The sequence below is a fragment of the Amphiura filiformis genome, chromosome 2 (assembly GCF_039555335.1).
Source record: "Amphiura filiformis chromosome 2, Afil_fr2py, whole genome shotgun sequence".
In the NCBI taxonomy this organism is placed as follows: Eukaryota; Metazoa; Echinodermata; class Ophiuroidea; order Amphilepidida; family Amphiuridae; genus Amphiura; species Amphiura filiformis.
Window position 1 is genome coordinate 80,420,689 of NC_092629.1, and position 23,927 is coordinate 80,444,615.

At 37.5% G+C, this 23,927-nt stretch overlaps 1 protein-coding gene across 1 annotated transcript in view; it reads left to right on the forward strand.

Moving 5' to 3' along the window:
* Positions 1-5,835: 5,835 nt before the first annotated feature.
* LOC140143763 (transient receptor potential cation channel subfamily M member 5-like) overlaps positions 5,836-23,927 on the forward strand; it is a 56,704-nt gene continuing 38,612 nt past the window's right edge. The window contains exons 1-2 of the mRNA XM_072165580.1: positions 5,836-5,943; positions 6,777-7,007. Of these exons, the coding sequence (XP_072021681.1) occupies positions 5,848-5,943; positions 6,777-7,007 (327 nt within the window). The 5' untranslated portion in view covers positions 5,836-5,847. The remainder of the gene's footprint in view (positions 5,944-6,776; positions 7,008-23,927) is intronic.

Below are 23,927 nucleotides of genomic sequence, written 5' to 3' on the forward strand. Positions count from 1 at the left end.
ACAGTACGGAAACGCTTATATATATATACAATTTTCATGCGCGATACGCTCGCAACATAATACCACTAAAGGTTTGCAAATTCGGATCCCAAAAATGGTGTACATGCAAATGGGGAGGGGCAACGCATTTTTTGGCAGGCCTAGAGGGAGAGGGCAAGCAATTTTCAGCAAGCCGAGCCGTAGGGTGCATTGGGGCAAGCAATTTTTGGCACACCATTTTGAAATCCCCCAAATGTTACTATTTTGTTGCCAGTATCATTCAACTGAAAGATAAAAACAAGATCGTATAAATAGTTACCGCGGAGATTCAGAAAGAGAATAGTTTGGATATCTACCATGTCAAATTATTGAGATATAATTTCGGACTCTTTGCTTTAGTTCACATAATTACGTCCTGTAGGTTTCAAATTCTCCAGTGTGTTAATGTACTTTTATATAAAGACGAGGGTTAACAGGTTTATAAATTAATATACTTTTATATGTTACTTATTTATTTAACATTTGATTGTACATAATAGTTTTACCTGTGTTAATCATTATACCTTTAGCATGTGCTTAAAATGGTAAGAAGAGAATTAAAGGATCTCACGACGCTGAATTTTGGACGCTATAACTCCACCAGCGAAGATGGAAAAGGTAAGAAAGTAAGCATGATAATTTGTATGCAAAATATGTCAAGCCATTGTAGTAGAGGTTAAAGTCTTTAATGATGTTCTCTTTCATTTTTCTAAGTCTCATCAGTCAAAACTAGCTAATTATTTAGTAATTAATTAATTAAATGTGGCGTATAGTTACAAAGTGAAATTTTGTGTTTTCCATAGTGGCGTATCGCCCATGCGCCACTTTTTATACACATTTTATAATTATGAAAAAAAATGAAAAAATGAAAAACATTGTATGTCATAGTGGCGTACACCTTTCTACATGTCATAGTGACGTATCGGACCTATACGCCATTATGGAATGAAGCTGACGAAAAGTAACGCCATAAGGATTACACGGCGACCGAGGTGGCGTAAGGTTAACGTTAGGTTAGGGTATTGCGTTTTGCTTGTTTTCCATAGTGACGTATAGTTTTGTGCTTTTTGTTTTCAGTTTGCCAGCAATATTATGTATTTATTTCTTTTGAAAAATATATAACAATAAAATCTATTTAGTTTACTACAGAAATTTCACATCATTTACAAAATATAATGAATGTCTGATTTTAAACTCGATTTTAAATTGGCATTCTTCAAACCCGATTTTCTCGAAAAATTGTTTATTCTCGGCGCCCCACTATACGCCACTATGGAATACAGCCGACGAATTGGTATGACGTCAACTTTGACATAATTATTTAAAGTGAAATTATTTTCATGTACTAAATTTACCGTAAGCACTTTCTTTTGAAAGATCCCTACAGACATCTGTTCATTTTCGCCATATTGAGCGACTTCGAGGAGATGGCTGAGTATTTCTGGGAAGAAGGTCAGGAGCACATAGCATCAGCATTGGTAGCAAGTAAAATCTACAGGAGTCGGGCAGATAATATAGCAGCCACAGACAAGGAAGAACTGGAGCGTTTCAAACACATCGAAAAGTAACGTATTAAAGGAGATGCCTTTACCCTAGACCTACTCAGCCATATTTTGTAACACGAACTACGAAGACTTGCGACCCCCTCCCATTTTTTAAAATCATAAACGTCATACTGTTATATTTGGTACTAATGTATAGCTATGGGTCTCCGCTATCCAGTGATACCAAAATAAGTACAAACATTCCCCACATGATGTCGCTATGACGTCGTAATGTGAGGGCGCCCATGCAAATTTTGGAAATTCTGGCTATTATGCAAAAGTATAGTCAAAATTGATTTTTGACTAAAAATTCTACAAAGAATGCGATTTTCACCAAATTTTCTGCTAAATATAAAGTGAAATGACTATTTTCACAATAATTAAAAAGTCAGTAGCTCTTGAAATAATTTCACAAGAGCGAAATGACCTACCCCCGGGTAAGGTGCTGGGGTGAAAAGTTTAGCACAAAAATGATCGCAAAATGTCTCAACGGGCATAAATGCGTGCGTTTTTATGACGGATAAAAAGTCTCCGGGGTGGTACAACCCCCCCCCCTTCGTAGTTCTAGGGTTAAAAGTTGTGTTGTTTAACAACCTAATCAGTAATCCTCCAATCTTCCTAACAAACATAATTGTCATAGAGATTGTTGTGAGTGGTTCCCTTTTACAACAACATATATTCCTTATCGAGAGGCTTTTTTTCGAACGCCATCTCTTGATATTCATATCACTTAAACTGCAAGGCAAAAGTATGTCACCACTCCTATAGGTTTGCGATCCCATGTTTGTTGTCGCAAGCCTGCCATCCCATGCTCTAAATATTAACAAACAGTGTAAGTTGCTTTATAGTTATACTAAGTTGCTTATAGAACCAACTTTTTTTAAAACAAGAAATATCTTTCAAAAAGACAATGCAACGGATGAAGATCATGGTTCATAAAGTTGTATTGATAATTGCATTTGATAATTGCCTGGAATGTTGTTAATTAGTTGAATGTAGAATAATTAACGGTGTGGGAAATACCGGTATTTATTGGTAAAAATTACCCAGCTTTTATGTTTCTGATTTAAAGCTACAGATCTTCCTTGGTTTCTTTTAAGGAAATACGCTGACTTGTCCTGTGAGGTTCTCGACGCATGCGAGAGTCACAGTGAGAAAAGTGATTTGCCTTACATACTTCTTCGCAAGCTGCTTAATTGGGGAGAGGAAACTTGTTTAGATCTCGCTAGGATATCCGGCAATAGGAAATTCATAGCCCATAGTGCTGTTCAGACGCTTCTTGACGATGTTTGGTGTCATGGACATGATTGTTTGAGAGACGAGAAAAGGTACATTCACGATCCCATACACATGTAAATCTCATTGATGTAGTGTATATCTCCCTATATTTGAAATGGTGGGAGAGGGTCCGTGAAATCACACCCACATCTTGTGCATATGCGAATGCCGTATGTTGCAAGTAGTAAACCATTCTCTTATCGTGTTCTAAATATTTATGAGCTCATGAATATTAACGAAGTCAGAGGTCATTTTAGATTTTCATTAATGCGATGGGTTTGGCTAATTCACGTATTCACGAGGTTATGAATATGAATGATGAAGTTTGAAACATTTGTTCGTGATACACGGAACAGTAGGTGAGATATGTTCGTTTTGTGGGGAAGTTAAACAAATCATATTTGGTGCGATTTTATAATATTTTTGTGTTGCAAGAATGATTTTTTTCTGGAATACTCATAAGAGGAAACTTAGTACATTTACAACAAAGAACGAAACAATTTGGCTATTTGTCCCGATGTGACTCGAACCAACCACCACCTGATCTGGAGTCAGGTACCACTAACAGCGAAATGTTGATATCCAGCTCCTTTGCCCCGCAGGGCAACAAAGAACCATTAAACGCCATATATGGATATCCAACAAGTTGAACTATAAATTATACCCCGATAGAGCGCAGGGCCTGAAGAATGAGGGAAATTATGGGGTAAAAAGTGCGTGACGGTCTATCTCTACTGGGCTGTCGATTACTTTGGCTTTCTTGCCCTGTTGGACCCTTATTCACTTGGATTGTTTAGTCATCATAAAGGAGTTGCTGGCCTCAGGCCTGCCGGCCCGGTGGCCTTGATGTTGTTGTTTTTTTAATTTATGGTTAATCTTAAATTGCCAACTTAGAAATAACATTATTTGGCATTTCCTATCTTAATCTGATCCAAATAAAATGATTAATTTTGATTTTTTTTTCATTTTCCCTCGTACAACTAGCACCCATAGCATTCCGAACTTCTTATATACACTGGAGTGCAGATTCTGGATGAATGCGGTAGGTAGCCTGTACGGAGCTAGGAGATTTAGTGCCGCTCGGTAGAATGTTGGAACCTAGAAAGTTTAAAAGGACTTAGAAAATGAGTTCCTGATTCCATGTGTTCTATAACACCGATAGCCTTACTATAATAATCCCGATGTCAGAAGTCAGAAGTTTGACACTCGGGAACGCCGCCCTAAGTTTCTTACTTCCTCTGATAATCTGTCGAATGTCGGTAACCAGGTCTTAATTTTCCCGACATGTTTCCTTAGTTTAGAGCTAACAGCAAAAAAAAATTCAATGATATTCCCAAAATTCGCTACTGGTTGCTATGCAAATCATGCTATGAACATGGCATGTTCATGCCATGAACATAGCAAGACATTCTGATTCTTTTGTTTTTATGGCATGAACATGATGAACATGCCATAAAATCCTCCATCAAGGATTCATGGGTGGTTAATTTTGAACCCATTAAAATGTAATTGACACCCTTGAATAAAGAATTAATGGGCATGGAAATAGAGCAAATTTGACATTGACCATGATTCATGCCATGTGTTACCAATGAATAAGGAATTTATGGGCATGGAAGTAGAGAAAATTTGATATTGACGGTGATTCATGCCCATTAGTCACCCATGAACATGCCCTGAACATGTCAAGGCTCTCACTAAAAGCATGACCAAAAAAAAAAAAAAAGCATTCAAGGGCATGAATATTCATGTGTAAGCATGAACAACGCATCAAAAATTCCCAAATTCACGAAAATTCAAGCACGTTACTAGCGAAAATAGGGCATGTTCTTGGCATGTTCATGGCAAGATCTTGGCATGTTCATGGGTATGACTCATACCTAAATTTTTTGTCTGGGACTGTTCATCAAACAAAACACGTCGCAAACAAAAAGAAATCAGCCAGTTAAAAAAAATCCACCACCGCTGCTCCCTTCTTGAAACGGGGTCCCATTTAAAAATGTAGTTATAAACATATGGGGGAGTTTAATATAGCTTTCACATTTTTTGTATTAATGGGGAACAAAGTTTGTCATGTTTGTGGATGATGCACTTATTTTTGCAAACAAAAAAATTTCATTCTTTGAAGTTGTAATATACTGCTTTACGATATTTGGTTATAATTTATTAAGGTTATTGTTATACTATAAGAAAATACGAAAAAATAGAACAAGTAAGGAACGTACTAGACAGACTTTCAGTTTGAACCAGCAGGATGCCCATAATATTACGGGAAGACAAAAACATATTAACAATATTTAACCCTTCATGCAAACAGTAGTAGTTTATTGTCAACTGTTATATTCTTATTGGGCTTAATGCAGATGGTTTCTGGTAATCTAAACTCCTCAACAAAAGTTAGGAAAGTTTTTTCAAGCATCTTTATCTCAGATTATTTGTGTCGTCACACGTTGCTGTGGGATGACATTCCATTCTTCAAACAGGATTCGTCGCAGGTCATTCAATGTGGTTGCATTGGCTACTCTGGCACGCACAGAACGACCAAGCTGGTCCTACAAGTGTTCAATAGGGTTGAGGTCTGGGCTGATTGCAGGCCAGTCCATTCTCTCTACACCTACATTCTGTAGGTAGTCATTGACTACCCTGGCTCTGTGGGTGCCAGCATTGCCATCTAGGAGGATTCCATTAGGTCCCAGCTTGTGAGGATATGGGATTGTAGCTTGCTACATAGAATAATGGATTTGACACATACTGTTTGAAACCCCACCTCATTCAAAAGACGTGTTCTCAGGCGTGAGAAGGGTGATTGTTTCAAATTTGGTGTCATTATAATGTGAATAAAGTAGCTATTCAATGATATACAACACAGGGTGAACATGTCACGAGTAATCTAAGATATGGATGCTTGAAAAAACTATCCAAAATGTTGCTGAAGTGTTTATAATTATACTCCCTTTTTATACCACAGGGCTGTTACCTTTTGTTCCTGGCATTGTTTACCTATGTGATGATCTCTGACCAGCTATCACATCGATGGCCTGCTGGATGGGAGTGCTTTCTCATTGTATGGGGATTCACCTATGTAGCAGAAGAAATACGACAGGTAAATAGAATCGGATTGTTCGCCCATTGCACGGTTTCGCCATGCGATAAGAGCTTCGATATGACAGCATCTATGAATCAGAATTGAACCAGTCATATATAACATTGTGTAAAATTCTTTCTTTCATGTATATTACCAATTCGAGCCTCTCCTTGAGGGTTGGAACATTCATTCTTAACTTGATTCATGCATTAGATATGATGAACCCTCTTTCATGAAAGTTGTCATTCTTGGATCACATTATGTGGTGTGGTCAAGAAATATTAGTCTGAAGTCTGTCATATTCAATTTTCAGTTCTTATTGGATTGTATCAGGCATATTGAAAAGCTACATTGTGCAGAAAACCACATTGAAATTGGGCAACCTGTTCAAAGATAAGAACAAAGATTTTCAAAACAATAGGAAACACAAGGAAAATTTTCCCTTGTGTGACTTTATCTTAAAATCAATATTTCCGAATTCCGAGTGACTTTGCTTGATCATGTCACATATCCCAGTGTTTCCATATGAAGATTTCCCAATTTTGCCTAATTTCTGCATGAAACCAACACTGTGTATTTCTAGTTGAAACACTGTAAGCCAAAACTAATTCTGTTTACGACAATTACTTCGCCTGCTTAAGATTTTTCTAGGGTATTTCAGCGGTGCTTTTGCCTATCAGAATTCGTTTTCTCTATAAACATGATAAACAGTTTGGAATAACTAAACACGAGATGACCAAATCATTAAGAGCCATTTATGAAATTGATTGCATAAAAAGAAGTTGTAAGTTTCTACAAAACAAACAATCTATACGTCCAAAGACTGTTACGTTAACTCTTGTTTTCTACAGCTTGGAACTACTAGTCACGAGATATGGGAATACGTTAGGAATCACTGGAATTGGATTGACATATACATGCTCGTGTTTTTCATTTTGGGTGTAATTCTTCGTCTTGCAAACCACCGTCATGAGGCCAGGATTGTCCTTGCATTGAGTATCTTTGGATTCTATTTACGGCTGCTCCACAAGTTGACGTTGTTCAAGTATACAGGTCCTAAAATCCTTATGATCGGACAAATGGTATGTTAAATAGCTCATTTCAATATAGCTCACCTTTATTTAGGTCAGTGCCAGTCTGGTCCATGACCAAAATACGTTAAAATAAACGACATAATGTTGATTCGTTGCTGAAACAACAAACTGTTAATACAGTAAAATTTGTTTGGCATAAGCAATTGAAACAATAGCGCTACACACATATATACACTCAGAACGCTACTGCCCATCTTCTGTTGTTATGCATAGTAGTGCTAAAGGTCGATCGATACATTACATGTTGAAATCAGCATAATTTTACAAGAATTTGCTTTGAAATTATTTTCTTGGTCAAATAAAAATCAATAATTTTTATGCAATCAAACCGAAATCCTAACAAAAGTATGATATATAGCCATATATGATGTGCTTTAGAAAGTTGAGAAACATCTTTCATTAGCGAATTATGTTACTTTGATAAACAAAAACTGTACCCAAAAAGCTCATGTTGCAAGTTGAAGCCTGTAAAAATCAAACATGTTACACTAGAAGCCAAAAGTCCATACCTATAAGTTTAACAACAGGGTTTGAAAAAAAATATATACAGTACCAAGCATTATAGTTTTTTCTGACATTTACCGAAATGAAAATTATTGCTTTTCATTTAGGCCCCATGTCACAAGGGAAAACGCGGGAATTCGCCTAAAATCGCAGACTCGCATAAAAACGCCAAATGTTTTGTTAAATCACCTAAATATTTCTAAAATCACCCAATTTTTTGTAAAATCGCTAAACTTTTTGTAAAATCGCCATAATTTTTGTAAAATCGCCGAAATTTTTGTAAAATCGCCAAATTTTTGGTAAAATCGCCGTAATTTTTGTAAAATCGCCGTAATTTTTGTAAAATCGCCGTAATTTTTGTAAAATCGCCGTAATTTTGTAAAATCGCCGTAATTTTTGTAAAATCGCCGTAATTTTGGTAAAATCGCCGTAATTTTTGTAAAATCGCCAAAATTTTAGTAAATTTGCCAAATTTTTTGTAAAATCGCTAACATTTTGGTAAAATTGCCAAATTTTTTGTAAAATCGCCAACATTTTGGTAAAATCACCTAAATTGGCTAACATCGCCTACATTTTGACAAAATCACCAAGTTTTTAGATAAAATAGTCAACAATTCTATAAAACTGCCAAATATTATTGTCAAAACATGTGTTAATAACAATAAGAAAGCCGAGTCCGCTCCGAGTCCAGTCCAATTATCTAAAAATGTCAAAATAGATCTCAAATTTGTTGACTTTACTTATTTGGCCATTTTCCAAATTAATTGGCGGCTGTCAAATCAGTGATCTGTCATATAATCATAAATATCCACCAAATTATTGAGATTTATCTGTCACTGAGCAGAATCATATTATTGTAAACTATTGTAAATCATTAATGAAATAATTGATAATTAATTAAATGTATAATTTTATAAAACATCTGGGCATATAATAATATCTTGGAGTTCTGGAACTTTCCAATCCATTTTACTCTTGAAAGAGAGAAACTTGTACACTGGACCATGTACATATCTGCTCCCACTCAGTAAATTGGTACTCTTCCATAGGGCTATAGGGTGTCTGTAGTTTGTGTGTGCTCACTACTAACTGCACATTGTGTGGGACAATTTTGAAAAGATGTTTAGAATTAAAGGTGAATTTCTGTTAGTATTATCATTATTATGACGATGATGATAACGATGATGATAATGATGATGATTGACGATGATGTTATTTTTCTATAATGTACATAGGTATTTGAATATATTGCAATTCATTATCTGTATGCTGCACGCAGCCTACACTCCTCCAGTCCCTGGGCGCAAGTTACTGTGACTGAGTTTACATTGTAGTGTGCCACATACACACAAATTCCCCATGACTGCTGTCTGATACAGGTGGTCTGATACATACAGTTTTCACCTTCAGGAGTTACCTGATCATGATCTAATTTGTGTACGGTTGGTTGGTTGAGTTGAGTTGAGTCTTTGAAATATCAACTGTGTGGGGTGGGGTGGGGTCAGTAGGGTAGGTGTGTATAGGGAGAGCGATGTGTGGTGTGGTGTGACCTTTGACACATGATCTTTTCTCTAATTTTATCATCAAATGCCATGAAATTATGCAGAAACTTTGAAATGTTCTTTTTTCAGCTTAATTTGTATTGTAAATTTTCAAATTAGAAAAGAAATATAAAATTTTGCTCCATTTTTTGAAATAATGAGCCATTTTTTCAAAATGTTATACCAAATGACCCCCTTCTTTTAAAACTTTATACCCAATTACCCCTTTTTCAGTTTGTTATACCCAATGACCCATGTTTATACAAATAGGCTCCTGCTACATTGTAAGCATTGCCAGTAGGCAGATACCTGTCACATCAAAGTTGAATAACCTCCCACCCCCACCTCCGGCTCCGAGCATGGACTCTGATCTTAACTCGAGTCCGGACTCGGACACAAAAGGACTCGGACTTGGATACAAATGGACTCGGCTCGGCTCGGATTTGGACAAGCTGGACTCGGGTGCAAGCCTGAATACATCACATTTACAAATACCAGAGGGAGTCCCAATTTTGTAAAATTGCAATGTACAATATTTTGTGAAATTACATTTAATTTTGGAAAAAAAATACAATGTTTAACCCATCTATCGATAAAAACCTTATATGCAAAACATTTTAAATCTGTCAACTTGTTATTCACTGTAAACTCCACACTGTCCCGGCACACCTCACTAGCAGTGGCGGTGCCAGAAATTTATTTTCTGGAGGGGGGGCATTGAGGGTGCAAAGTGAATTTCAGGGGGGTAAAATCATCAAATTTTATGCAAAATTGTCGTAAAAAGGGAATTTTTAGTATTTTTTGTTTTTTACTGGGGGAAACAGGGGGGCAGGAGTTTTCCATCATAAAAATACACACACCCACTGAGCCACACAAACCGTACCAAAAATGCTCCTTACTTCTCATAGGCTGCATGGAGCCTTCGCTTGAAGCCCCTGCCCCTTCACACATTGGTGAAAAATTAATTATAAGCACACAGTAGACTCACAATTATATACACACATCAAAATAAAACCAACTGTATTCACACAAAAAGTCACAAGCAAAATGTCAAATAAAGCAAAATATTTTGGGGGATATACATGTACTTGTAGGAACAACCTTACCTGCTGAATTACATGTAAATGAATGCCCTCCCATAGCACTAGCAGGGGCTATCATCATTGTATCTTTGTGACAATTTTTGTCTGATGAGCAATCATTTTTCACCAGTGAGCAGAACATTTAATATTAATATTTTGTTCCCAGATGGCATTTTCTGTAAAATATTGAATTTCAATCACTTTATTAAATTTTCAAATCGATGGGGGCATGTTAGCTGGTGCTGATGTTGGTTCACCTTTGTTTCGTAAACATTGAGTATGAAACATTTAGTTTTTGATGATACACCTGGATTTCTGAACTGTAGCTACTCTGCTGTCAGCAGACTTGTAGTATTGGGACCCGTCATGAGTACGGGTACGGGTCCCAAGCCATGAGTACGGGTACGGGTCCCAGACCGTGGGTACGGGTATGCATCCCAGGCCATGGGTACAGGTACGGGTCCCAAGCCACGAGTACGGATACGGGTGTGTGTCCGAACCCAAAATAGTGTGCGAGTACGGGTCCGGAGCCATGAGTACGGGTACAGGTTCGGAAATTGGGACTCGGGTACGGGCCATAGGTACGGGTCCTAGTATGGGTACGGGTACTTGTATGGGTCCTATTATGGGTATAAGCAAAGCTAATGTTATTGGTGTAAACATTAATTTATTAGCAATACCATGCTGTAAATATACTCTTTGATGTCATTTATGCCACAGCAAATGAATAAAACTACAGTCTGCACCAAAAAAATTAGAGAAATTTATTACGTCATAATCATACAACATACATTTTAAGTTGTCATGTGTGCCTTGAGTTGCTGAGACATTTTTATTTGCAAAGAAGTACTCTCATTTACAGAAAGTTGCAGAACTGGTTTTAGGAATTAATCAAGTACAAAAGAGATGTAATATTGATGGTCTTAGTGAATCTAGCTTAAAGGTGGCATATTTTGGGATGCAAATTTCAGGCAAATGAAAAGAACTATGTCTTTATATGGACACACACACTGCATAATACTAATTTCAACATACATTTAGCAGTGATGTAGCATTCAAGTTATCTCAAAACATCAATTGATCTCAAATTTGATCCAATTTTGGTAGACTTAAATTAATTGTCAATTTTCCAAATAAGTGGAGCCTTTGATGCCTTTCATGCACATCCACACATCCCGCCACACATCCCTGGCACACACCAGATTATCCAATTAGCTTAATATAATAATTATCATTAATTTATTGATTTATTAATACTTTGCCTATAAGCTACTATAAATCATAAATTTCTCAGTGTTTACAGGTAAAGGAACTCTCTATTCATGTGATCAGATACACTACCGTATTCCAACACAAAATCTGTGGCGGAAAGTGTTCACTGCTCACACCAGTCATAATCTAGTTCTTCATGTGTGCACTTGTTCATGTAGGGGAGTGTATTCGGATGGGGAATATTAAAATAACAAATAAAAGCTATGAACACGATAACTTGAAATTCACCACAAAAAAACAATTTCTTGAAATGTTTGTCCAGTTTGCTGCTTTTTTCTGTATCAGTCAGAGTGTGAATGCGACATGTAATTTGTATGTACCGGTATATGGGTGGCATAAAGTGTGCAGTGTGCACATCAGGCTGGAGGCTGTCACAATGTAGGTATCTACACTGTATGTAGCGTACACATCATTTTGTGTAGCCAGGGCCATATTTACCTTTTTCATGGCCCTGGGCCAGGCTAAAATTTAGGGCACTGGCTATCTGGCTTAATATGTTACTCCCACCTAACCCCATCCCATCCCATGTAACCTAGCTTTGTTTTGATTATGATCATATATGTGGGACTCACAGTGCAGTGGGATTCATGAGTGGGAGATTAAGTGAGAGTGGATCTAGCTCACTTTCATGCATGCATTTAGCCATGTACTGTATGGTACATGGGTACGGGTACGGGTCCCGGACCATGAGTACGGGTACGGGTCCCAGTCCATGAGTACGGGTACGGGTCCAAAGCCAAAATAAGGTGTGAGTATGGGTACCGGTACGGGCACGGAGCCATGGGTACGGGTACAGAGCCATGGGTACGGGTACGGGTACAGAAATTGGTCTATTGCCATTTGGTATAATACCATTTGGTCTAATTCCCTTTTCGTCTATATTCATTTGGTCTATTACCAGAAAGGCTAATTGCCATTCAGTCTAATAATCATATAGTCTAATGTCCATTTAGTCTAATATTGTTTGGTCTAATAACCAGTATGTCTACTAACCATATAGTCTAATAACCATTTGGTATAATATTTTTTTAATAACCATTTGTTCTTATAACTGTTTGGTCTAATAACCGTTATGTCCAATACTCCTATGGTCTAATAACCATTTAGTCTAATACCATTTCGTCTATATGCCAATTCGTCTAAAAAAATTGCCATTTCGTCTACTACTGGTTACGGGCTGAAAATACATTATTAGTAGAATTATTATTGTTTATTGATATATCCAAACAAATGAAGACTAATGTAACTGGCAGTTATTGTATATATGCCTACTCGAGTGAAAGAGTGATATTTTGCCACACTATTTGTTTCTTCTTTCCTCAGTCTTTATCAGGTTAATATGATAATAGGCTCATCACGCATCACTGGGGGTGCTCGGGTGCCAGTATTGCCATTCCAACATTAAAACAAATTAGGTTTTCATGTTTTTGGTCATTTGCATAATGGAGTTATGTGTAGATAATACATGTAGGCCCATAAACCTGTTACACTGATTATGAAACGGGCTCCTTTAAGACCACGGTGACCCTGGACTATGACCTCACACTCACAGCACATGTAATAGTGTTACTGTGCCTATGCAGCCTCCCATGTGCTATTAGACTAATCAGTTAGTAGACCAATTGGCTAGTAGACTAAATGGCTTGTTAGACCAAATGGTTTGTAGACCAAATGGCTATTAGACTTATTGGGTATAGAACAATGGGCATTAGACTAAATGGTTGTTAGACTAAATGGTTTTAGACTTATTGGTTATTAGACCAAATGGTTATCGGACCAAATGGTAATCGGACCAAATGATTATAGGACCAAATGATTATTGGACGTACTGGATATAGACCTAATGGGTTTAGATTAAATGGATATAGACGAAATGGATATTAGACCAAATGGTATTAGACCAAATGGCAAATCCCCCAGAAATTGGCTCGAGTACGGGTACAAGTACGGGTACGGATACTACAAGTCTGGCTGTCAGCTGTGCAACATTTGATAACAGAACTGTACGCTCAACATGCTCAAGTTATACAGTGATTGTATCCATTGAATAGACTTCCATATATAAAACATCTTTAAAATGAGAATCCTTTATGATTTCATAACATTTGTACTAAATGCTTTTTTACATTTGTACTAAATGCTTTTTTTAATGTAAAGATCTGTTATTGAATATTTCAATAGTAAGTGTTCATCCTATGAATCAAAAAATGTCCTCTCTGATTGAAAGTCACATTTGGCTATCTTCAGTAGATAGCACTAAAGCACTACTTGTCAAATTGGGTTTATTTTTAAAAGCAAAGCAAACTATCATGACATGATTGGTAAAGATTCTCTCACAACAAGTCACAAGCCATACATTGCTATCTTCAGTAGATAGCACTGCATGTCAGTTTGGTATAATAAATGTTACCAAAGAATATGACATATACCGTACTTATAATTTTGAGGTCTTTCATAGCAAGTCATGTAACCAATCACTTAATTGCTGTCTTCAGACGATAGTTTTCGAGCACTGAATGTCAAGCTTGGTTTAAGCAAACTGGCATGAAATATAAAGGTCAAGGTTTCTCATATCAAGTCAAAAGCATACATTGCTGTATCTTTATTAGATAGCACTGCATGTTTAGCACGACATGTCTGTAAGCCTATGCCTATAGTTCTCTATATCAAGTCACAAGTCATTATACCCCTGCATGTTTAGCATTACATGTCTGTTAATATATAATTATGTCTAGGTTCTCTCATAGGCCTATCAAGTCACAAGTCACACATATTGCTATCTTCAGTAGAAAGCTTCCAAACACTGCACTCACAATCGCATCACGTCAGTCCGAAATACCATCAGTCCGAACCACCGCTAGTCCGAATTTTTAGGGTTACGCTTTAGGGTTAAGGTTAGGGTTAGGGTTAGGTTTAGGTTAGCGTTGGTTCAGACTGATGGGGGGTTTCGGACTGACAGGGTGTACCTGTAATTCTTAGCCATGACTACATGTATAGGTCAGTTTGTCCAGATGACTTAACCACCCCTTCTCAAGTCGTTCGTCATTCTCGCCCTACTTATACAATGTTCTGAAGCCTGACCAGTAGAATGGGAACTGATGTTGTTTGAGACCCAGATGAACCCAAGGGTTTAGCTAAAAAAATTGACAGCAGACTGCGTAAACACATTTATGACAAGATATAGCCATAGAAATTGTCTACATAAGCTTACATAAAAAGATGAATGAAATTTCCCAGAAATTAGGTGAGTAGCCTATACAATGAAGTACAACTTCGATGGATTAAAAGGAGCATGATTCAGTTGTTTTGTTTTACTCATGTAGGTAAGCTTATGAAGTAGGTAAGCTTACATGAGCAAAACAAAACAACTAAAGCTCAGTACATGCTCTTTAATCCACATAACATTTAATATTATTTGTACTTACTTTATAATCACCTGATCTTTTTGAATCATTTGCCTTAATCATGTTAATCAGAGATAGTACTGGGGTCATTCTTTGGTAAGGTGCCTATTTGCAGTCCCATCACTTTCAGGGGTTATAACTATAATATGTAACAGGATTTCTTTTATTTTTTCAGAAATGTTGAATATTGAAATTTCATATCTTAAAGCATCAAAACAATGGATGAAGTTCTTATTTTCGAGAAAATTGCTTCTACAGGGTGTCACAACCCCAAAAATCTCATGTCCCGATTGGGATCATCAAAACTTTTGATGCTTATATCTCTTAGTGGTTAATTTTAGCAGCGTAAAAAACACTGGGAATAACAAACTATTTGTTGTCTATTAATGATTGTGGAAAATGTTATTGCAACACATCTTTCAAAGCAATAGCAAAGAATGAAAATAATTTCACTCTTTATGTCTAAAATTTCCTGTCCTGAAATTTAAGCGCATTTACCATCACAAAAAATTTAAAGCGCTCTGAGAAGAAGACCAATTTTGTTACAAAGTCATATATTTCACTTGGAGAGAACAAGCTCAATTCATTTGGACATATTTTGCCCTATCAAAACTAAACATTTCTTCACTCACACACAGTGGCGTGTCCAGGAGGGAGAGCTTTGGGTGCTGAAGCTCCCCGCACTTTGTTAAAAATCATGTAAAATCAGCCGTTTTTGGCGATTTTAGCCATTAAGCCCCCCCGCATAACTCTGAAAGCCCCCCTGAGCCCCCCGCAGGAAAAGATCCTGGACACGCCGGTGCATACAGGTGGGTACCTTTATCTCTGAACGCTTCTGATCACTAAAATGGTCGCATTATTTATATTGCTTTTTTCAAAATTACAACAGTTGTAAGTTTATTTCTACTCACCTCTTCTATTGATCATGTGTACGTTACAGTTTTACTACTAGGGTCATAGGTTTGTTTATTTCATAATATACCATCACATCATATCCATCACAATTTTGTGGCAGATATGACGTGCAAAGATGAATTCAGTAATGAGAGAATCATTTCCGTCACATGAACATGATGAATGAGATGATAATTAAAGCAGCATCTCCAATTATTGACATCATCTCCGTCACTCTACAGATGCCCGGTTTTGACCTTAAAAATAGTCAAATGGAATTGTAATGATATGTTGCATATACTCCTTTCCTCTATCGAAGGTAAAAAACAAATGTTCAATGTGCGACACATTTTTGCTATATAGTTGATCTTCGTGACAATTGCGACACAGATGATGACCGTGATGGAGATGATATCAGCTGCAGAATAAGCAAAAAAATATATGAAGTTGCTGAAAAAGATATCAATTGAGCCAAACACTTTTTCACTACTTTGGAGACATATCTTTCATTTCATTTCAATTTTATTTATACACGGAAAAGCCCACATTCTTAATCTGTAAAAAATAAATAGAAAAATCATTTTGAAATGTCTATTTTTCATTCTTCAAATAAGCAACTTACCGAAGAATGACCCACTAATTTTAAAATGTGCTGACTGAGCGAGATGTTGTAATAAGCTCTTGTCAAAATTGACACTATTTCGACTAACCTAATTCCCTAGTTAAGCAACATCCAAATTAGTCAACTTATGCAAGACGCTTGTAAAATCCCACGATTTTACAAAAAACAAATGCGAAATTTTTTATTTTAAAAAAAATTTGTTTTAGTTTTTCCAGAAAAATCGGCGAAAATCAGACTTTTTTCTCAAAATACCATGAAAAAAAGTCGGGAATAAAAAAAATTAAAAAAAAAATCGCATTTCTCATTTGTTTTTAAATTTCTCGTGAGCTTTGAGACAAACCTTTTTTTTTTTGGCCTTACCTGGCAACTTAGACCAGCAATGAAGACCAAGGTGTGACAAGCATTTTGTTTAAAATTATTGTCAGAATTGGCACCATTATTATTTCAGGATAGGATGACCATTTTGGGATGTGAGTGCACCGTGCACGTGCCCATTTGACACTATGCCACTGAGGAAAGTGGGTAGTTCCTGGAAAGATATGATTTTTACAAAAAAATGATATTTGGTAACACTTTACCTGGGACTTTACCACCCCCACTGAAAATCAGTGGCGTAGCATGGGCCATCTTATTCGGGCACTGTCTGATTGGGGAAGCCGCTTTTTCGGTTATTTTCCTATGGGATTTTCTCAATTTTGCCCCCCCCCCCCCATGCCCCTATGACACTACACCACTGCTAAAAATGCACAGAAAAAAGGGATTGAAAGGTTTTGACCAGTAATTTGGGATAAATTCAAGGACTGACTGATAAATATGTCTTTCCAATTGTAATATCCATTGCAAGTCACTGGGCAAGAAGGAGGGAGCTTTCAACAGTCAAGGGCGGCGGAACCGGGGGGGGGGGGCAGGGGGTCAGTGGCCCCTCCACTTTTTTGACTGGGGGGACCTGGCCCCCCACTTTTAACCCATAATGTGCTGTGTGTAACATGTCTGGGTGAACATAAATAATCAAATCTCTATTCTAGACCTTAACATGCTTAAAGAATGTGTAAAAATTATGCACAAAATGTCTTCAATTGGACCTTCATTTTGCAAAATTTTCCAACTCCCCTGTATTAGGACACCCAACACTAAAAGCAATAATTTATACAATTATAGTGAAAACTTATCCACGAATGGCTTCAATTTGGGCCTTCATTTAACCCATTTTCGGATTTTTCAAACTAAAATTGTACACAATAATAGTGCCAGAATGGTCCACCAAATGGCTTAAATTGGGCCTTCATTTTGCAAAAGTTTCTCACTTCTGAGGGGGGGAACCTCAGACACCCCTCTAAGTGTCAGCAAGAAGCGACGCTGATGGCCGCTTCAAGCAGCCATTATTTTGATTTTTACATCACCATGACTGGCCCCCAACTTTCAAAATCGCTCCGCCGCCCCAGTCAACAGTTACATAGCTGCTTATAGCTGCTAACATTAGACCAAGTTTTAACCACCATTTATCAGTGGGAGGTGGTAGCCTAATGGATAGAGATAAGATTATCAAGTTATTTTGTGATGAAAATAGTGACTATTTTTCATTATTGAAAATTTTTAATGTAATATAATAAATAATAATAAAAACAAATTGAATATAGCGCCTAATTCAAATGCCTCTGGACATTTTACACAACCGGAAACAGTTTCAAATATCTTAAAAATACATAAAACAATAAAAAAAAAAATAGGGCCTAACCAACAGGTTAAAAAAATATAATAATTTATACAAGTACAATATAAACAAAATGAAATTCATAATCCATGCCACTCCCCATATGTGTCAAGTATAGGAAAACAAGGAGGCACAACAAAACAAGGTACATTTGAAGGGGTCTCCCTGTCAGTCCGAAACACCCATCTGAACCACCGCTAGTCCAAATTTTTAGGGCTAGGGTTATGTTTATAGGTTTACCGTTAGGTAAGCTTAAAATTCGGACTAAAAAAAAAAAATAAATAAATGTTGACATTTATATAGCGCCTTTCACATGTATCAAAGCGCTTTACATTTATTCTGCCGTTGTTAGAATATGTCAGCTGCCATACAATGCCCAAGGCATGCTCATACCTTTGGGCGGCGCCAATGGACAATATCCCTAAGAGCTCCCCATTTCACCCCTGGGTAGAGAGAGGCAAGTGAGGTAAAGTGCCTTGCCCAAGTGCACAACACATGGCACCACCGGGGATCAAACTCGCAACCCTCCGATTGCGAGGTAGAGCCCGTACCGCTGCGCCACCCGTGCCCCCAAGCGGTGGTTCGGACTGACGGGGTTTGGACCGATGGGGTGTACCCCATGAAGCAACGAGGAGAATGACAAGGTATTTTAGTTTGTGACAAAAGACAAAACGCTTTTAGCAAATTGAATTTTTTTCTGAGGAATTTCTGAGAAAAAGTAAGTAATGTTTGTATACCATTGCTAATTTTTGATTTCCAATGGTTTATATAGAAAAGTGCCAGTATCGTTGTTTATCATCACTTTAATTACATCAAAATAAACTGTTGATCTCTCTTGTTTGGTATTTAATTCTGTGTTATAGTTTTCATGCTTTTTTAATTTAAATAGCTAGGGAGAATTTCTTTCACAACTTTAGCACAGCCTCTGTACCGTATGTGCTGGGACTCCAACCGGGGACTCTGATACATGTATGATGGACTGATGGTGATCTCTATCCCCATTTTTTATCCCAACAGTGCAACACACACTGATGAGTATCTGAGCACAGGAAGGTCACAGTCCACCAGGGTTCAATGAAATTGGAGGAGGGTAAAATGGGGGGGGGGACAAGAAATGTTTGGCACACATTCATGGGGCGCCTTTTAAATAAAACACTCTAAAAAGGCTTAGGAAAACAGTACGGAAACGCTTAAATATGCAAATTTTCCTGCTCGATGTGCTCGCAACATATATCTAGACCATTTAGATTTGCAAATTGGGATCCCAAAAAATTTGGCATATGTAAAGGGGGGGGCAAAGATTTTTGGCGGGCCGAGAGGGGGGGGGGGGGGCAAGGGATTTTTGGCGGGCCGAGAGGGTGGAAAGCAATTTTTGGCGGGCTTTTCAGAAATTTTATATACCATCCCCTAGGGCTCATAATTATTGCACAGCCCCTTACTGTTTAGAGGCACAAAGAGTTTACCCACTGAGACAGATTCAATACACTGGATTTCATCACAGACCCTAGAAATGTAACAGTGAAATTTGTACTCCACAAAATATCTTCTTTAATTTTATATTTGGAGAGGAATATAAAGAATTAGCATAATGATGAAATACAAAGTGCATAGTTGAGAGAGAGGTAGAGGAAGGAGTCAGAATGAGTGGGAGAAGGCCCTATGTCACTTGATCGATAACGCAAAGTTAATATGTTCAAAATTGGCCATATTTTTACCCCCCTGAATTTCAAAGCACTGAAAATTAAGGAAAGTGCCAATTTTGGGCTTCAACTTTTCACTTTTGTACACATTTCAATGGAGAATGAATAATTCACATGCGTTTTTCTGGAAAACTTTCCTTCGCGAAAAAAATTAAAAATCTTTCTCCTTTTAATTTTTGGAATCAGAAATACCATATTACTTTTGGATATGGAGATAAAAAAAGCGATAAAATTCAAATCTAAGTGAGTTCCTCAAGTGTGTGTGGTCGGTCAATATGTCAATATGTGTAAAAGAATACAGCGAAAAACACCCACCCTGCCTGCCAGGTGATTTTACATGGAAATTCACAGGCATATCTCAAGCAAGAGCCAATGAGCAAAAATTGAAAAGTGCCCAAATGAGGGGGGTGGTACATGGTGGGTGTGTGGGTTTTTTTCAGGAGAAGGGGGGGGGTGAAAAAATAATATGTTTGGAATTGGACATATTTTTACCCCCATGAATTTCAAAGCACTGAAAATTTAGGAAAGTGCCTATTTTGGGCTTCAACTTTTCACTTTTTTACACATTTCGATGGAAAATGAATAATTCACATGCGTTTTTCTGGAAAATTTTTCTTTGCGAAAAAAATTTAAAATGTTTCTCATTTTGATTTTTGGAATCGGACTAACATATTACTTTTAGACTTGGAGATATAAAAAAAGTAATAAAATTCAAATCGAAGTGAGTTCCTCAAGTGTGTGTGGTCGGTCAATATGTGTAACAGAATACAGCGAAAAACTCCCACCCTGCCTGCCAGGTGATTTTACATGTAAATTCACACGCATAAGCAAGAGCTCCTCAATGAGCAAAAATTGAAAATTGCCCAAATGAGAGGGGTGGTACATGGGGGGGGGGGAGTTTTTCGGGGGTGGGGTGACAAAATAATATATTTTTACCCCCATAAATTTCAAAGCACTGAAAATTAAAGAAAGTGCCTCTTTTGTACTTTAACTTTTCACTTTTGTACACATTTACTATAGAATTTTTGTACAGTCAGACCTGTGTGTTTCAATTTGGTTGAGTTCCATAATAATGTACTGTGTTCATGTTTGGTGATGTTGGGTGGGAAATTTGCCTCAAAAAAGGGGTCTATTGACAGGTCTAATGAAGTGTACCAATATATGGGAGAGCCCCCCCCCCTGGCCTCCTTTTGGTTAAATTCCATTTACTTGAATTTTTGTACAGTCAGTCCTGTATTGTGTTTCTATTTGGCTGAGTTCCATAATATGTACTGTGTTCATGTTTGGTGGAAATTTGCCTCAAAAAGGGTCTATTGCCAGGTCTAAAAGACCGCTCATTATTTCTACCGGAGGGGGGCCAGGAGAAAGTCACTGCCGAAAACTATATGACCCCCCTTCTCCGATAATAAAAACCATATGACCCCCCCTCTGAGCTACATGAAAATCATATGACCCCCCCCACCAACCAAAATAGAAAGTATTGCTGCTGAGGAGTGGGGTCTTTGTAATTTTGGTTACAGGGATGTGCCACACAGACCTTTGAATGCTGACTTTCTCGCATCTGTACCATTTTTCATCACCATGTAGCATGATGTCAGTGTGCATTTTTATTTATAGGCACAGCTTCAAGTAGCTAGTGGACACTTAAAGCGCTGACGATGCACACACGCAATGACGTAATAGATGCGCCGCATGGATCAGCTGCCTCAACGCATCACATCACTGCCACATATCAGGCTGGAAAATTATGCCTTTACTGTTTTGTTTTTGCCACCCGGCTATCAGTATACCAATTTTTCACAAAAAGCACCTAAATTTACCCTAATTTGCAGTATTAAATTGGGCACTTTTCTCCAAATATTGGTCTTTACTGAATGGCCACCCATCAATATACCAAAATCGCTGAAAAGGACCCCAAAATCGCGGCACATCCTCATATATACCTTCAACTTGGTAGAACCCTACAGGGTATTTTAACTTGTTTATCGTAGGGAGGCTATCCTCCTACGATACTTGAATTTGTATGTGGCCACGAGCTTGCTTTATTTTCAGTGAAATAGTGTGAGTGCTTGGGTACATGGTATTAGGTTTCGATCAATTGTGGTGTAGTAATTAATGGATATTGAATTGTTTTTTCTATTGCGATTTGTGTAGTGGAGCGTGACAGGGTAGAAAAGTGTGTTTTGGGAAGAGTTGATGATTTAATGAATGTGGTGTTAATGAATGTTTGGACTGGTTTTTGTGGAGTTTCAAGGGTTAATATTAATTGGAATTTGCAGTGGGAATTGTTAAAGTTTGTTTAGTTGAACTTGGCCAAATTGTTTGTTTTCAGTTGATGGAGATTAATGGAGAGTGTATTAACATATGGATTGATGAGGTTGTGAATGCACAATAATCCCTTGGGAGTAGTAAAAGGTGTTTACTGGAAGCGAAATACCAGTAGTGATTTTAGGAGTTGTAAGTGCAGCAAGTAATGTGATATTGATTGAATGCACTTGAACCGAGTTCAAGGTTGTAGGAGGTTGTAACCAAATAATTTAGTTACTTTGAACTCAGAAAGTTTTGTAGATGACTTGTGTGATAGCTGCTGTAAGGTGAGTGGGTGCTGTTTGTGTTATTCTTAATTGTGCGTAATATAGGACGCTTTGTTTTAAAGGAGCTGTTATATTAGTGGCAGGATTGGTGTGGCTGTTTTGTAATGAAGGGAGTGGTGTTCACACTAGCTAAGGGGTGTTCAGTTGTAAGTATGCGAAGGTACTTTCACACTAGCTGTATTGCGAGAGGGGGAATTTAACTCGAGTAAACTGGGTATTTATACCTCGAGTAAAGTGCCCAGTTGTGGTAAGCGTGTGGTACTGTAGGCTTACCACATTGACTCATTACAAAACGTTTGTTTAAGAGCTTTAAAGACAGATATTACTAGTACTTATATAGAGGAATATGTCACTAACCATTTGCTTGCCTCATCAGGGTATAGATAGTACCCGGGAGATAGTAAACCTTAGAGGAGAAGGCCCTGTAAGAATATTCAGTAGTAACACTAACATCAATCCCCATCGCACCAGTTCTTTTGCCCAATATTTCTGTACAATAATTGAATGACCTTTGAATGTGCTAGGTACAAAAACTCATATTCCAAAAGATGAGGTCAAATTTGAGCAATGATTGGTTTTTATGCTGGTGAACGATAGCCTTTATGGAGATGGTGTCACTGTACATACCCACAGATTATAGGGACTGTGGTATATATGAATATGAACTTGACCAGGTCAGTGACTTTCTCTGTCAAAACATATTATGGCATTGTTTCAGTGCGAAGGGGAGATATCTGAACAAAATGATCATAGTGCAATTATCTTGATTGTATCAAACAGTCAAAAGTCTTTTTGAAACCAGTTTTATGATGTAAGTTGATGTAACAACTTAACCTTTGTTTGAGATAAAGAGGTATTGCAACAATGTTAATATGTCTTCACATCCGTACTTGATAATATTTTGATGGATTTGGACAGATTTGTTGGGTGATTTGTGTTTGTAATTTTTGCTATTCGTGATGTGTATTTTGAGTTGTGTTGGTGGAAAAGGTAAGCTTCTGAACCAAGTTTGAACTGATGAATGCCAATGGAACATGTAGTATGAATTGAGGGAATCATTCTAAAAATTGTCAATTGATCAGAATTTTCGGCAGTAGGCCTATTGATCAGAATGAAATGGGGGAAATGATAAGTACACTCAAGATCGCTAGTTCTTATTGACAGAACGAACTCATAGTCATAAGAGTCATAAGTTCTGAATATTGGGGAAAATATCTCAGGTTTGGGCATATAGCTACAAACAAAATGGTATTTATAAACAAGCAACCAGTTAATAATAGGTCATCACCAGGGCGATGTGACTTCATAAGGGCAATGTCGGGGATTATAGGACACAATCGATGGGGAGAGATGAGGTCCGACCAGGTCCGACCGAAGTCTCCTACACAGGTTACGCTCCCTGTGGAGGGGCGGAACCAAACTGGCTGATGTGGAGACTAAGCCAGTTTGCGTCGGTCTGATACTCGTCTTTGACCATGCGCAGATCTGGCTGGTCAGGAAGATATTTAATATCCCGAATTTATAATATGCCTACCATTTCCATCTATAACCGATTTGCTAGAGAATATTTGTTACCATGTTTAA